Here is an 18091-nt window from a genome sequence, read left to right as displayed (position 1 = left end):
AAATTAATAAGGAAATCGTGTCATATATATATATAAACTGAATGGAGGGTACTTATTTTGTTTTATTATGTACCCAGCATAATAAAACAGGAACAATTAGTTCATGCTATAAACTAATATCACTCTTGTCAAAGTCATGTGTTAGATAAAAATTAATTATTGATTGGCAGATTAGGAAGAATAATGTGAAGATAATAGGCATCTATTAATCACAGGAAAGAATTTAGTTAAAGCTAATTATACATTCTTTTTCACGAAAAAAGATGCAAACAAGATAGTAGTTTGCTAGAGCTGCTTGTATAATTTATTCAAAATTTATTTACTCTATTAATTCAAATAGAATCGTATAAAATAAAAAATGTGTGCTTTCTATCAAAGTTTTTCAATTTCACATAGCATGAAAACTCGAGACTTCTACTCTTGACCAAAGAAATCTTCTTAATTACGTCATGACTTGCTCTTCTCAACTATGTTTTACTAATAAGAAACAAGAATCACCACAGATTACGCTGTGTGGTAAGATTTTCTTTCATTTTTAATCAGATATTTTAAATTTAAGATTTAAAATGAAATCATATTTGATAAGATATGAAGGAATATAGCACTAGAATGAAGTTTTTAAGCACGAACTTAGATTAATAGGAACGTAAAATAGATATCGAATACCATGTCCAACATTGATTCCTCCAAATGTAATCCCTTTATTCTATATTAACTGAATTTCTAAGGTAATGCACACGTATTAAGAAAAGCATTCAAGGACAAAATTTGAATCGTATTTTCCTGTCACGACCCAAAATGGGCCATGAGTGGCACCCACACTTAACCTCCTAGGTGGGAGAACCAACGATACAAACCCCAACTAATAAATATGACAATAACGCGGAAGCTCAAACAATACGTTTTTTCCCAAAATCTGAAAGTAATCACATGAAGGACATCTAAATTCTAAAACTAAGTCTGAAAATATCAACACCAGAATAAACAATTAACATAGTGTGTCCGAAAACTAAGGACACCATGCCATTACAAGAGATTCTATCGCCAGCTAGAAGGATAGCTCACCACGTAACCGATGAACTGGAGACTGACTAGAGCTGAGGTCGAGTCGAAGCCGATGGAAGACTCGCTGCACTCCACAAATAAAATAAAGAAAGATACAAGTAGGGGTCAGTACATGACAACATGTACTGAGTAGGTATCATCGGCCGACTCAAAATAGAAATCAATATGCATAAAGTAATAGCGGAAAATCAACAATAACACTTAACAAGTGGCAACCAATGAACAATTACATAACCAGTCAACAATATCAAGATCACACATGAGGAATCAAGCCTCCACATCACACTCTTTTGAAAAATGAGTTATTGGAGATAGGGTAGTATTAAGTCATATTAATTTATTTTTCTTTAATATTACCGTGCCGAAACGTGACACCCGATCCAAATATACCGTGTTAGAACGTGACACCCGATCCAAATATATCATGTCGGAACGTGACACCCGATCCAAATATACCGTGTCGGAACGTGCCACCCGATCCAAGTATAATTAATCTATCATTCTTTATGATTACATTCCACTTCATTAACAATATTTCATCAAGCCTTCTTTATTCAAGACACTATTTTTGATAGGGCAAGTTCAAGATTATGGATTTCATGACCTCGGAATTTCAGACCAATCATAATAACATATCAACCATCCAAACCACAACAATTAAATGCGTAGTAAACTTCACACATTACTCAATGAATATCAATCACTATTAAGAGTCTATCTATGATATCGAATAAAAATCATAACCTACCTCCACCGAAGAACCAAAGTCAAGCAAGCTAACTCACTGGTGATTTTCCTTTCTTCGATGCCTTAGAACATTCTCAATCTATCAAGTATGCAATATTCATAAGTAAATGAGTATGTAGACATCCATATTACTATACATCTAGCCTAGACCCAAAAGCTCACCCAAATCTATAATCAATTTTTAAATATCAAGTATAAGATTAAGTCTTAATTCCTCCAAGTAGCATAACTCTAATTGTGTTTATGTAATATACACATCTATTATTTAATTATCTATCTCAATATATCAAAACTTGAATCATAATTTGATAACCAAATAAATTAAAAATTAAATCGTCTAATTTATGCAATCAACACTGCAAACCCAATTGCAGCTTAACCACTTCCCAGATCTATTCAATATATATATACACAATAATTTTTATTACTCAATGATGGACATCACTAACCTGTACCCAATCCCAAATACACACATGGTCACTTCCCAAACCATTAATTCTCTTCACCAAGTCCAAAACATTACCAGGTACATTAGTTTTCATTATTTTTTTTATTTTTTTTCAATTAAAGTTCTATTATTTCACTTTCACAACATACATTATAATAATAATATATGGCCCAATACATATACACAAAGCAAGGATTGAGAGGCGTGGTTGATTTTACCTGAAGCACTTGCAGTTGCTCTTCACCAGCGGCGCAAGTAAGTTTCTTTTCTTTTCTAATCTTTATGTATTAAAATTCATAAATCCTATCCTTTTATTTTAATAATTGGTATAGAGTATTAAATAAATTATCCACTTAGCTCACTAATTAAATTAGTTATTTAAATTTACCCTTAACTAAATAACCATGGTTATCGAATAGTCCAAAATACCCATTAAAATTTACGGGGTGAATTTTTTATGAAATAAAAAGCCCTAGTTCTCAAAACGACATAATGGATCGTTACATTTCCTCTATTACCCTTTTGTTTAATCAGCCTCATAAAGATAATTAAATGTGAAATCATAAATACAAATAGTCTCTTATTGGAGTATAATTTTATAAGTAGTGTAGTTTAACTCCTAGAAAATTACAAAACTTCATTAATACAAAGGGTAAACATGTAAAAAGATTCAAACATTTCTTTTGAATTTTGAATAATTCAATTATTTTGAACAATAAAAGAATCTCTAAAAATTTAATTAATATAAAATAAAGGGAGTAACTAATAAGTATATAGGAATTAGGGAAGCAAGTATATCCGTTGAAAGCACGGCAAAGGACAAAGTGAGTAAAAAAAAAAGGCACAGACAAGAAAGAGTGGCACAAGAAAAGAGAAGATGGTAAAAACATTCCATAGGAGTCATAGGAAATACTACTAGTAGAGTAAACAAAAGCATGAAAGATACAGCTTTTGTCCCTTCATTCTGTTTCCTGCTTTGGAACAAAGATATCTTCCTTCTAATTATTATGATTGTAGGGTACATTTAGCAAGGAAGTTAAATTAATCTCGTACTTGGTCAATATTTTTTTTTGGGGTGCTTGATCAAAACATTACACTTGAAAAAGTAAATGATGAGGCCTTGATATATGTCACCCACACGTCAATTATGTGTCAGCAAGGGCTAACCCTAAAGGTTGGATTATATAAGTCATATAATTGAGTAACGTCAACATTCTGTCTATGATTAGGTAGGCTTAAGTGATATATATGGATCGGAATCAAATTGAGAGTTGATCATGACTCTTGTTTGATAGGCTTAGTTAAAAAATAAAGTTGCAGTACCGTTGCTATCGATTAATATTATAGCTTTTGACATGATAATAAATGTTTGACTCTAAGAAGTGATTGATACCAGAGTCAAGATCATGGATTCTACTCCAAAAAATGATATGATGCATGTGAAAGGTGTTGGGGAAGAGATTGTTGGGTAACACCAATATTTTGCCTAAAGCAAGGCTCATGTAATTAATCAGGAATGACCCAAGTCGAAGTCTATTCCGAATATAATACTTAGTTAAGAAATAAAGTTAGGTCCCTGCTCTCAACTATAGTTTTATTCATAATGATAAACGTTTGATGATCCTAACACATATAAGTTAGTTTTTTTGTTTGTTTAATTGTCCATTATCTGAAAAATTACTTGCCCATAATTCTCACAATGACAATGGGCCGAGAGAACTAGTGATCCCATACAATGAGACTAAGCTGTCCTCTAGTCCATGCCTAAGCCCATAAAAGTCCATCTCGTCATGATAGTTTAACAAAGCTTGAACTCTTATTTTCCATGTTAAATTTACAAAAAAATTATATGAAAATTGTCTAAATCTAGAATAATTTTGATGTTCCTTATATTTTACTATTCTATGTACACATGAGAAATACAATATTTGACACTCCCTCTATTTCACTTTATTTGACACTATTTATTTAACTTTATTTATTAGTCCCTTCCAAAATGAATGGTAAAGCTTTTATAGCAGCAAATATGAGAAGTCCAGTCCAGTCCGCATTGAATTTTGGGTTAGTTTAGGGAATAGGCCCATTTATGATAGTGGGCCTGAGGACTAGTTTGGACATTGTTTTCTAAGTTGGGTCTAGAGCCACGTCTCTTTTACTGAAGGGTTTATGTTCTTGCAACGGCAAATACAATTATAATACATAAATATGTCATTTAATTTGGTGTGAACTCACATTTATGCTTTCAAATTTTGGGAGTACACAAATATATTTAAATTTTTATAAAGTTGAACAAATAGACATGCGCGTCTTACGTAACATCTTACATGTCAATTTGCGTCCTACGTGATATCTTACGTGTATTATGCCATGTAGGACTCATGTGCCTACTTGTTCAAACTTCATATAAGTTTACGTCTACTTGTGTACATTCAAAGCTGGAGGCATAGATGTAAAATGAAGCCAAATTAAAAGACATATTATGTAATAAGTGATAATTAGATCATTTTAGGTAAGAAATTTACTTTATCTTATTTTTCCTTAAAGCATCCTTTTTCATAATTATATGTCATTTTATTTATTTTAACCAATCAAGATTCAACATGTCTAACTTTTTTTTTTTCCTTTTTAAGTTTTCCATTCAATTATATTCAGTATTTATATTAGAGCATGATTAAATTCAAACTATGGATTGCACTTTCAACATAATTATTCTCAGAGGCTCCCGAGACCTCGAAACATTAGGAAACACATATGTTCCCCTCGACTGAATACGAAAGATTTGTCGGAAGTCGGAACTATTGTTTGATTTTGGACAAGAGCTCTGGCCATTAACAAAATTGGTGCATAATGATTGTCATTTTGCATTCATTGTTAGTGTATCAACCTATTATATGTGTTTAATCACTTGAATACTATTTTGCATTTCTTCAATCCAAGTGTAGTCAAAATATTACTTACTAGATGCTATTAATTAAATCTTTTATTGTCCAATACAATTCTCTATCTAGTCAAAATGGTTCTCATTATATGTCAGATTAATTGTCAGTTTGAGGATTTCCAGAGTAGGTGGTGTGTTTTGATGTTAACTTTAATTCATACTTAATTACTTATTGCATCTCAATTGGCTATGCCGGAGCAAATATGACCTGCCCAATTTGTCTAAGTTTTGGGTGGGTTAACTTGTCCAAAAAATAACCCATCAATTTATTGTGACAATCTATTTGAACTCGTTAAATTCAGCTCATTTAAAAATTGTAATGATATCTAAGTTTAAATTAATTTATGAAAACGCATGTCAGTTTTATTTTAAAACTTTTTTTTCGCTATGTTAATATAGTCATAATAAAATAATTAATTATGTAATTAAATAACTTATAAAAAAACAATTTTTTTATAAGAATGAGGGGAAATGGGCTATTTCCATTATTTAACTCATTTTGACTTAATTTATTTTAATTGAAGTAGCATTAAGGTAGATTAATGACACTCATTTTTTTCTTTTTTGATAATCGTGGGTTTCTAGGCCACCTTGATTAATTCCACGAAATATCTTTTACCTTCCATTAGCAACAAGTATCGATTAGCACTGTCCACCTAAGTAAGAATCTATAGAAGAAAAACACATAGTGTTTTGTGTCTCCTCAGATTTAAACTATCACCTCAAGATGCTCAACCCACTAGGCCACACCTATAAATGCATTAATGACCCGCTTATTTAATTAATTCAATTCATTCTAACATGCCTAATTTCAGTACGACCAACACATTAACTCATTTTAGCCAAAGTAATATTTGAACAAATTAATAACTGTTTATTTTAACATGTCTAATCTCAGTCCAACTCGCATATTTAATGCCTCGTTAGTATAAAAGTTGAAGCTCGAAAACTGTTTAGCTCTTTGCTTATAGCAACAAAAAAACGCCACATACATACATTTTACGGGGAGTGGGGATTGCCTGTGGCTGTGAAGTCTCTTTCTATACCTAAAACGCAACGAATTTTATTCCAATATTTCTTGCATTTTACAATGATCCTCTGCTTTCCTCCCACGAATATACCAAATATTCAAGTCTTTATCAGCTTTTCTATTTATTTATTTTGATTAAACTAATTAGGGAGTACTATTTATCAATCGATCACTTAGGTGTCAATCCCATATTAGTTGAAGTTTATTATGTTAAATTATATCTAGAGATGTCAGTGAGAATAATTGTTGGGGAAAAAAAATTAAGTGTCATGCGAAAACTAGCAAAGTAAATTTCGAAAGACCATGAATAAAAAGACAAATGAGAAATATACCAAAAGAGACACAAATATTTAACGTGATTCAGTCAACCGACGTACATCCACAAGAACAGATATAACCAATCTACTATAAATATGAGAGTACACTATATCGAGAGAAGTAATCTCACACAATTCACTCGGAAGACAAAGAGGTTCACACAGCAGTTAACGTAATACTTGTATCTCACCATTTCTCCCCCTACACAAAACTCTCAAAGCCCCTAGAACTACATTATGAATGCTACTAAGTTAGAAGGAATGAACCTCTATTTATTGAGTTATAAGCATTTTCCTACAAGAAAAAAGACTAGCGAAACATAAAGACTTTGTGTTTTTATTTTAGGAAAAGAAAAACCCAATTATAATAAGAAAATCAAAACAAACACCCAACAATAATAACAAAAAATCCTATGAAAAATATGTTCATTAGCGAGTAGAAGATTTTCTACGTTCAATTAATCTACAAAGAGTGAAACGATAATAATTGTGAAGTGATGCTAATTTTGAAAGTTGATTAGGAATGTCTGCATTCTCAGCATGAAGAGTAATAAACGTGAGAATCATGAGGAGATGTTCTTCGTGTGAAACAATAAAGAGAGAAAAAACGAATAAAGTTACAAACTAATATAGTAAACAGATCATGAGTAGCAGCAAAACAAACTACTCTATTATGGAAAAAATCATATCGAAAGGCCGATCCTCAAAATAGTTTTAAATGCGCTATTTAAATTCAGTGGGAACTTCAATGCGACTCACAGCACTAAATGAGAAATAAATAAATAAAAAAACTACTGTATTAATTTGTCTGTAATTAGCAGCTGATTGTTTTTTTATTATTGCGGCGGATCCAAGCTAAATTGGCTTTTGTCCACAAAATTTAGGATCTCAAATTCTCTATTAAAAGAAGTAATCAAATTCAAATAATAATTTATTTTTTTGATATGAAATATGATTCATAAATTTATATTTTATAAAAAAAATTATATTCAACCGTGAAATTTAAACAATTGTACTAAATTTGTCTGTACTAAGCAGCCGATTGCTTTGTATTGCGGCGTACTCAAGCTAGTCTCAAAATAGGTGTCGGCAAAACCCCGCATGTCCCTATTTTCTTTGCTTTTAGCTCGGTGCGCATTTTCTGGATCGATCTTTATTTATTTATTTTTGATTTAACACACATTTTAAAAAATAATAAATAAAAAAATAATTTTATTATATTATTTCTAGTAATTATAAGTCCTTTAAATATTAAAAAATATATAATATTTAAAAGTAAATGTAAAATAGATATAAAATTATATATTATTTTTTAATTTTTTAAATTGAACAAATAAAGTTAGAAAATTATTTTTATTATATTAAATAAGTAAAGATGAACGGAAGTAATATTTACTGAAAGTGGCCAACATCTTCAATTCTCATCCTACAACGTTGAGGAATTCATTTTTTTAGTGTATAAAGTAATTAATAGGTTATAGATTAGTTATTTATATATATATACAATGAATTTATAAATATAAATACAGGATTTAGATTAAATCAACTATGTAACGTAAGAGCTAACTCCATCCATGTTCGACAGTCGATGTGAAAAATTCTGAGTATTTAATTCAAAATCTTTAGGTAATGAACAAAGTTACATGTGTAATAGACAGGGGCGGACCTAAGGCATGTTGAGGGGGTTCATCCGAACCCCCTTCGTTAAAAAATTACACTGTATAAATAAGATAAATATTTAATTTATGTGTATATATTTAACATTGAACCCCCTGAGCATAAGCCAAAGGACTAGCTCAGTGACAAATGGGGTTCAATATTTCGCTTTAGCTTGTCTCAGCTCGCGAGTTCGAATCCGAATAAACACATTTTTTTTCGATTAGCGTGTTTAATTTTTTTTGAACCCCCTTCATAAAATTCCTGGGTCCGCCACTGGTAATAGATTAGAACAATACACAAATACTCTTAATATACCGTATATTATTCGTATTTAATGAAATCCATATGATTTTCCTCAAAATCTCACAAGAGTAGTCAACCTTTAACTTTCTTTTTTTTTTTCGATTTTCTTAACGAAAATTTGTTTACACACATTAGTCGATAAAATCAATTAATCCTTACACAAACGATGATGTTTGTTTTAATATTTGAACATATTTATCACTAATCGATTAATAAAATGTTTGAGTCACGTAAAAAATAAATGAACATAAACTTAAAAGTCTGCCTCGTTTCTCAACGAACCTAGCTAGCTTGTCTATAAAAGGCATTAGTTAAAATATTAAAGTGGCGTATATAGGTCGATTTGATTTGATTTTTAATTAAAGAAAAAAATAAATTAATTATATCGGATTGTTAGATCTAAAAACCAAATCAAATCATATAAAGTTGGGTTTTTCGATTTCGGCTTTAGTAGATTCTTTCGGTATTTTCGGTTATTCAATTTTTTAATTTCTTTTACAATTATACGACGATCGAAAAAAGATCAAATTTCTTTTCACTTACTTGTGTTATAAACTAAGCATTAAAAACTTAAATGAATAAAAATCTTCAAAAAGATGGTAAAATTCACATGAGTACAAAATATTTTCATTGAAATATCAACGTTCATTATGTTAATTTTATAAGATTAAAGGTTACAGGCCCGAATTTGAAATAATATATCTAAACATTGAAAACTATAAACTAATTAAAAATATATTAACAAAGTAGATTATAATTAATATTTTTTATCTATAAAATAAAATAGTATAATAGCCAGTTTGGTTTGAATTCAATTTGACCTTTTTTTAATACCAAACCAAACTACTAGTGATCAGAATTTTTATTCAACGCCAAACGAACCAAATCAAACCACAAATCAATTTTTTTATTTGATTTGATTCATCGATTCAATTTGATCGATTTGACTAGTACATCCCTATATTATATTAGATTCAATTTGATCGATTTGACTAGTACATCCCTATATTATATTATTAGAAAAAAATAGTTCAATACACAAAATATTTTACGTTAGCAATTTTAAAGATTTTCAGTGGATTACTTAAAATCCAGTATCAAGCAATTTTTTTTAATTTTTTTTTTTTTAAAAAAAAAGTCATACTATATAGAAAAAAGAGTTTGGATTTGAAACGGAAGTAAGGTTATGTAAGCTGAAATCAGTGGCATGTACATGTGTTTAGAATTGGGTGTGCTAGAAATTTAATATGTCATTTGCGTGGACATATAAAAGTCACTTTTAAACGCCAATATATTCATCCACCACCGACTTACTTTCACACTTTGTTTTTGTTTTTTTTTCCATTTTGGTGATATAACCTATAGTTTTATTTGCAATTAAAATAATATTAATTACCGCCTCTCCTAAAACTTCCACCAATTTGTCAACAATATAATTAAAGTCATCCTCATCTTTAATTGTTAATCCATTTTAGTCAAAATTCATTGTATGTTTCTCGTTTGAGTTCTACCACTAGATTGTGTTGGAAAAGATTAGTTATACATATAGTAGAAAGGAAAAGAAAAGGAGGCTAAATAAGAAAGAAGAAATAAAAATGAATTGTGGAAATTATTCGTTTTTACTTCTTTTACATTATTCATTCCTGAACGTTTAAGCTATTAATAGTTATCCCTCCTGTATTAAGGTTAGTAAACCAAAAACAGTAAATATAAAAAGAGAAAAAAAAATAGTATCCGAGTCCACAGAATTCACTATGTGTCCTTAAGGAATTTAATCCTCTCACTGTACCCAAGGTTATAGATTATTTCCTCTCAGGATAAAACGGATAGATCAATAAAGAAGTAGCGGTACCTCAAACTTCTTCCATTTCAGCAAACTCAGAAAGTAGCAACGTAGCTCCTGAATCAAGCCATCATTTTTGGGGATATCCTACCAGGTTGCATTCAGTCATCATTGCACATAAGTTTTCAACATCTCCATATGTATCAACCATGTTGGCTTGACCTTTCTTCTTTTCCTTCTTGGGAGCACGCCATTCCACAGCTTTATGTCCAGTTTTTCCACAGTTATGGCAGTCTCCTTTGAGCTTCTTTTTGCTAGGATAGTTCTTTGGTCCAAAAAGTTTCTTCCTCTTTTTTGATTTATTTAGACCATCTTCAACAATATTTACTCCCATAATTGTTGAGTTTCCTCTAGCCTTCTTTTCGGCAGCCTTGTTGTCTTCCTCGATCCTGAGACGAACAATCGAGTCTTCAAGAGTCATCTCCTTTCGCTTGTGCTTCAAATAATTTTTGAAGTCTTTCCATGAAGGAGGTAGTTTCTCAATAAACGTTGCTACTTGAAATGTCCCATTTATGACCATACCTACAATGGATAATTTAAAATCACTACTATATTCAACAACTTTATCAATATAACTATTGAATTTGATCATACCTTCTGCCATGACATCATAAATAATGACTTGTAATTCTTGGACTTGAGACATAAGAGTTTTGCTATCAACCATCTTATAGTCCAAAAATTTTGCAGCGACAAACTTCTTTAAGCCTGCATCTTCAGTTTTGTATTTCTTCTCAAAAGCATATCAGAGTTCTTTAGATGTTTGACAAATACTAGAGACGTTATATAAGCCATCTTCCAATCCATTGAGTATGTTGTTCTTGCAAAGAAAATCAGAATGTGTCTATGCCGCAGTCACAATAAACTTTTCGTTGTCAGGAGTTCCTTCCTCTAACACAGGAATATCATCATTTATAAATCGTTGTAGACTGAGTGTAGTTAGATAGAAGAACATATTCTGCTGCCAATGTTTGAAGTCAATATCAGTAAACTTTTCAGACTTTTCTGCAGTAGCCATTGTTGTAGAAACTGGTGTTCTATTGGTTGAAGGCATTGTGTTTGCTTCAAAACTTGATACATTTTTATCACCTATTCTGTTTGATAAAACAAAAGTAGTGTTAAACAACAGAATAACCAAATAGTGATTTTTGTTCAACTCAATGAAGTTTTTATAGTCTTCAAACCGAAAAGAAAAATAAAAACTCAATTAACTTGATAAAGATTTTATTTCTTCGAACCAAATTAATCGCTGGAGTAGAAAGTTTTTCAACTTTAGTCTCTAGTCCCCCAAACAGAATATAAGATGAAGCAAAAATATAAAACTTGTTTCTAGTTTAATAAGAAGTTTTTATATGCTTCAAACCAAAGGAGTAGAAAATGAAACTATTTTAGTCTCCAAAAGTCAAACAAAATAATTCATGATAAGTCACAAATTTTCAAGTGATACCTTTACACGAAAAATAAAAACTTTAATACATGACCAATATCATCAAATCAATGGTCACTAGGGTCGATCGCGTAATGTATTTACTGATTTGATGTCACTTATGCTCTTACAAATGACATTATTTAAGTTCAAATTTGTAAATGTAATGAAAGTGACCATTTTCGTCGATAATATTTGGTTCCTTCATTTCATTTGTCCTCTTCAAATGAGAAGACAGTAACAAACAAAACCAAAAAATGCAAATAGTCACGTCACTGGAGTAAGTTTCCAAACCAAATTCGAACATTCAAAATTATACAGTAAATTTAAATTCATTAACATTGTTATTCCTCCTGTATTAAGGTTAGTAAACCAGAAACAGTAAATATAAAAAGAGAAAAAAAATAGTATTCGAGTCCACAGAATTCACTGTGTGTCCTTAAGGAATTTAATCCCTCACTGTATCCGAGGTTATAGATTATTTCCTCCCAGGATAAAACGGATAAATCATTAAAGAAGTAGCGGTACCTCTAACTTCTTCAGTTTTAGCAAACTCAGAAAGCAGCAATGTAATTACACAAAGACACAATTTTGTTTGTAAGAAAATATATGCAGAGAGAAGGAAAATTCAATCAAATAAAAATGAGAGAAAAATCCTCTATTTATAGACAACAAAGAGAAATGTGAACATGTGTTTATTGTGGCTTATCGAAAAAGTTACAATCCTTCACAAAAGTCACAGCCTTTCAGAAAAGTTGCAACTCTTTTAAAAAAGTTACAACTTTTTGAAACTGTCACAGTCCTTTTAATGAAAGGTCACAATCTTTCATTTTCCATTTACATCTTTAAAACCCAACATTAATCTCTTTATAAATTGTCTCAAGTTAAGTTAGGTCTAACGATCATTTAGTATTACTATTTTATTTTTCCCCAATAAGTTGTTATAGTAGCATATTTACCAATATCTTTAAATTAAATCATCAATTGGAAACCATAATCAGTCAGCTCTGAATTGTGATTTCTTGGCTTACATATACTTTCTAATTAAAATAATATGCTTAGACAAAAATGTTTCATTGAATTAAATGAAGATGTTTCAACATTTGTCGTTATTGTTTCAAGGAAAAAAAACGTAGTGTAATGATAGAAGTTAAAGGAAAAACTAAAAATTAAAAATTAAACAAGGACATATATATATATATATATATATATATTCATGTGATTACGATTGCCTAGTCACCAATCGAAATTGTCCGGTTAGAATACTTACATTCTTAATCATAATTTCATATTTAGATTTATGAAAATAAAAAATTATATAGAAAACGTTATGGTCACTTTAAAATATGACCACAATAACGTACAAACTTACATTTAATTAAATTTCAATATAAATAATTGAAGAGAAAGCCGTTCAATGTCCACATCGGCCGAATAGCGATTGATACCTCTTGACTTAATTTAATTTGAAGTCTACTTGCAATTGCAATTTATAACTAAAAGCAACCTAATTGTATCCTTTGCAACTCTTTCTTCATTTAGTGTTATTGATATCCTTTAATTAATTGAAGAAATTAATCCCTTTGTCACATTTTCTTTTTATATGTCCCTTAAAAAATTAAAATTAAAATTTGGGTAATAACTTTATATATATTGGGTAAGAAACCAAATTACTCCGAGGCCTGAGCTCTCTTTTTCATTTGGTGTTGTAATATCATTGCTTTTAAAGAAAATTCTTGAGTTTTATTTCATGTATATATTTTAATTGCACATTATAAGTGTATTTAGACAGGACCAAAAAACTATGACTAAACATATAAAATGCATTCCTATTCCAAAAAAATAAAAATAAAAATGACTAACATTATTATTAAAATTACTGTATTTAGCCTAATAAATTTTTAGAGGTGGTTTGGTTTGAAAATAAGTTATGCCACGATTAATTATGTTGGAATAAGTTATATACTGACATTAATTATAATAAGATTATTTATTTTTATCACTTTTATTATTTATACCAGGATAACTAATTTTGATACTATTATTTCATCCTTTGATACAAAAACTTATCCTAATTCTAATTAATAATTTTGAAAAAAAATATTTCAAATTAATAACTAAATAAAAAATAAGACAATATTAAATTTTTATCTCAAAACTATTTATGCTTATCCAACTTATATTTTGCTACTTCTTTTATCTTAATTTATATGATTCATTTTTCTTTTTTATTAACATAAAAAAAAGAATGACATATTAATATATTTAGTAATAATTTTATTTTTAAAATATTGATATTATTCTTAATAAAATTATATATATATATATATATATATCAAAATTTATTATTATTATTTTTTAATTTCATGCCAGTCAAATTATATAATATAAATTCGAACCAAAGAAGTAAATAAATATAAAGAAGAAAAATGTTACTCCGTAGAAGATTTGAAATATGGAAGGTGACCGAATAAAATGAAAGAGGGCAACGAGGTGACCATCAATCCGGACCTCTTACTGACCTCAATGATTATTCTGTACTTCTTTAGATAATTATTTAAATTTCAAGTTTCCTGTCTAGAAAAGCTATTTTTGGCGAAAGATGTGGAAGAATTGATACTCCCCCATTTTATATTAATGGTTTATTTTATTATAAATAATTGTTTAAAATTAACTAAAAAACTATATTTTATTTTATAATTAATTCTTCTTCTAAAGTGTAGATAAATTTGTTAGGTTCTAAAAAAAAAGTCATAACGGATAAATTATTAAAATTATTCATCTTATTTATAATATTTTAAAGAATATGTAAATGAAAAATTGGATAATTAATATTGGACCGAGAGAGTACCAGAAGATATTCAATGTGTTTTTATCGTTGGATTAAGATTTTGACAATAGCAAATTAAATAAAAAGGTCACCTATTATTTTGTACAACTCAATTACAATTAAGTTGTCTACATTATAAGATGGTCTATACCATGTGAACGGTGTAAATCCTTTACTTCTCCATTTCAATTTACGGCATAAAATTGAAGGTAAAAAATTAATAATTTAAATTTGTAAGTTTAAACATGCTATACTATAAACTCTTGAAACTTTTAATTGTAATATATTATAACATTTTTATAGTTACAATTTTTTAAATTAAAAATAACATAAGACCTTGTTAAATATTTTAAAATTTAAACTTACCATTCTTATAATAAGAAAGAAATTAATAAGGAAATAAAGTCACAAATTTAAAATAATATAAATCAATTCAATTTTTTATATATAGTTTGGTTATATGAAATTATATTATGATAATCAAATTAAACATCATATTTGATATATAGATTACTAACAAATCATCAAATATAATACTCAATTCGTCTTATATTAGTTGATCATTATACTAAAAATAGTTATCTATATTAGTTGTCCACCTTATTAAATCAAGAAAGTATTAATTAATTTTTTTTTATATTACTATTATATTTAATTCTTTTTGAAAGTGTTCACATTTGCTTATAAAATTTCTAAGAAGTTTTTTTAAAAGGTAAATTAATAAAATTATCTTCTTAATAATGAATTCTTAATACCGTACAAAATAAAAAGTGATCAACTAATATAGAACGGAGGAAATACTCTATCCATTTTAATTTATAAGAAATTTTTTATATTATTTTATATTGAATAACTAATACATATAAGAGATAAAAATAACTAAATTCTATAGAATTTATAACTATCTTATAACTAACCATGCATTACAACTATCTGCTTTAATTCTAATTGCCTACCAAATGACCCCGAAATATTTGAATTCAAGAATAAATTATTGTCCCCCCCTAATAAGTCCATGGGGTTTTGTTTAATCGAAAATAAGTTATTTAAAGATTAATTATTTCAGAATAAGTTATTTTTAATGCACTCATGCACACATCCACAATTTTATTATTATGATATAAATAATAAAAAAAATAATTTAAGAACTATCAAATGTCTTCAGTCAAATAAATAATAAAATATTTTTATATTATATTATGAAATTATTAGATTTTATACCTTATATCATATACCTCACTCTAAATTACTCATTCGTCTTTTTTTAATTGTAATGATAAAGTTTAACATAACTCTTAATTCTAAAATAATTAATATAAACAACAAAATTAAAAAAAAATAATTAAATTTCTTTTAATTATTTAAATTTAATATAGAGCTAAAAAGAAATGGAAGCGATGGAATATGTCGACCGAATTTGTACTTATCTTTTAAGGAAGATCAACGTGGCGGCCGTGCCTAGACGACAGACTAGCAGCCAAGCAAAGAAAACAAATTACTCCATCCTTATGCGTGCTCCATATGCTCTCTTCCCTCGATCATCCACACAAATACTCACATCATCATACACCACACCACCCACTCCTGGGGGTGTTACTTGTTTCTTCCTTCTTTTCTCTCTCTTTCTATCTATCTATCTATATATATATAAATACAAAATTTATCTCTATATTCCCACCTCCATATATATACGACACCTGTTTTAATAACAAACGTTCTTTCATATATCTGATTTTTTCTCTCTCGGATTTTCTCCTTCCCCATCTTCCTCTTTCTTTCACAAGTGTGTGTATCTTTTGGATATATTTTTTTTTTTGGGGGGAAAGAGAAACCAAAAGAGGATTCTCTTTTTTTCACGCAAGGATGATGGAAGGAGAAAAGAGAAAGCAAAGGCAACACCAACAAGATAAGCCATACAGAGGTATACGGATGAGGAAGTGGGGTAAATGGGTGGCTGAAATTAGAGAACCACACAAACGCTCTAGAATTTGGCTTGGTTCTTACTCTTCCCCTGTAGCTGCTGCCCGTGCTTACGACACGGCTGTATTTTACTTGCGAGGTCCTTCAGCTAGGCTTAATTTTCCTGAATGCATAGTTGACGACCATGAAATTCACGATCTATCTGCTGCTTCTATTAGGAAGAAAGCTACTGAGGTGGGTGCTAGAGTTGATGCCCTCCAAACAGCGATTCACAATTCTACTGCTAATCCTGCTGAATCCAACTGTAATTCGAATTCTAAACCCACAAGGGTCATGATGAAGCCGGATTTGAATGAATATCCTAGCCCAGAAAGTTGCGAGGAAGATAATTGAACTGAACCCCTTCAAATTAAATCCACAAACGGCGATTTACTGAGCGAAAAGGGAAAGGGGGAATTATTGTTATGGCGATTACATATTTTGAGGAATCCATGTTTGTATGAAATATAATCCGAAGGGATTATATGTTAATATTATCACTTATGGTAGTTGTTAAAGAAAATTAATCCCAAAATTACGATTAATATTTTTGATTGTTGGTTCTTGTTTTAATTTCAATTTTTTTTCTTCGTAATTCCCAATTTTGTTACTGTTCTATTGAAGATTGGAATGGAATCGTCACTCATCACTAATAATAGAAGATAAAAGCCAAAAAAAAAAAACAAGATATGGCCTACAAAAAAAGGAAAATTCAGTTGGCAAACAAATTCTCTTTATGTTAGAAGTAGATAAGAAGATAAGAGAAGAGGAGGAGAAAGATTAGATTGGGTTTGTGTGTAAACCCGTAAAATATGTGTGACGTTGATCGTCTGTGGAGACCAATACCGCCATACGATGGGAATCCCCACGCGAGAGCCATGGTTAATAACGTAATATAGGGAACTAAGAAAAAAGATACCCTTTCCATTTTAAAAATAATGATTTAATTTATAATTTTATTTTAAATGTATTAAAATATTTTTTTTAATTTATGATGTTAAACCATACTATTTGAAAAAATTAAAATTAAAGCGTCGTCAAACGAAGAAAAATGGTCACTCTTTTTAGGTAAAAAACTCGAAAAGGAGAAAAGTAGTAATCCTAATTAAGTCACTGTCAGGGGTGGGCATTATGATTGATTATGAAGCTGAGAAGGAAAGCTTTGTTCCATGTTTACTTGGGTACTGGATGATGCACACCTGGGCGGCCCTCGTATTTTTCCCTCTTATATCATTTCTTTTACATATTCATTATCTAAAGTATTGGGTGCGAATTTTCGAAAATCATTTTACTTTTATACAGCTTTGTTGACCTTACCTTAGGTCTTTTTTGAAATTGGCTTCAAATTTGAGTTCGTCTAATCTTATTTGATGGTTTGCAGAAATTTTGGGGGAATTTTGCGATCTCTAGTTCAAGAAAAATTGAAGTGAAACAATTCATGATGAAATTATAAGGTATGGAATATTTTGGATGGACTTTAATTACTTACACATGTTACTTATGTCACTTTTATTTAGTATGAGTTA

The 18091-nt window shown here is 29.4% G+C and overlaps 1 protein-coding gene across 1 annotated transcript; it reads left to right on the top strand.

The window, feature by feature from the left end:
• Positions 1 to 16275: 16275 nt before the first annotated feature.
• Positions 16276 to 17117, top strand: LOC129902817 (ethylene-responsive transcription factor ERF010-like). Its single transcript, XM_055978227.1, has one exon. The coding sequence runs from the start codon at positions 16470 to 16472 to the stop codon at positions 16917 to 16919; it is 450 nt and encodes a 149-aa protein (XP_055834202.1). The 5' UTR covers positions 16276 to 16469; the 3' UTR covers positions 16920 to 17117.
• Positions 17118 to 18091: the final 974 nt, after the last annotated feature.

This window comes from Solanum dulcamara, chromosome 9 (genome assembly GCF_947179165.1).
Source record: "Solanum dulcamara chromosome 9, daSolDulc1.2, whole genome shotgun sequence".
In the NCBI taxonomy this organism is placed as follows: domain Eukaryota; kingdom Viridiplantae; phylum Streptophyta; class Magnoliopsida; order Solanales; family Solanaceae; genus Solanum; species Solanum dulcamara.
Note: the sequence above shows the minus strand (reverse complement) of the source record. Positions and strands in the feature narration are given on the sequence as shown.

Bases quoted from the DNA above. Each gene is read 5' to 3' on its own strand.
- LOC129902817 (XM_055978227.1), top strand. From the start codon at position 16,470: ATGATGGAAGGAGAAAAGAGAAAGCAAAGGCAACACCAACAAGATAAG.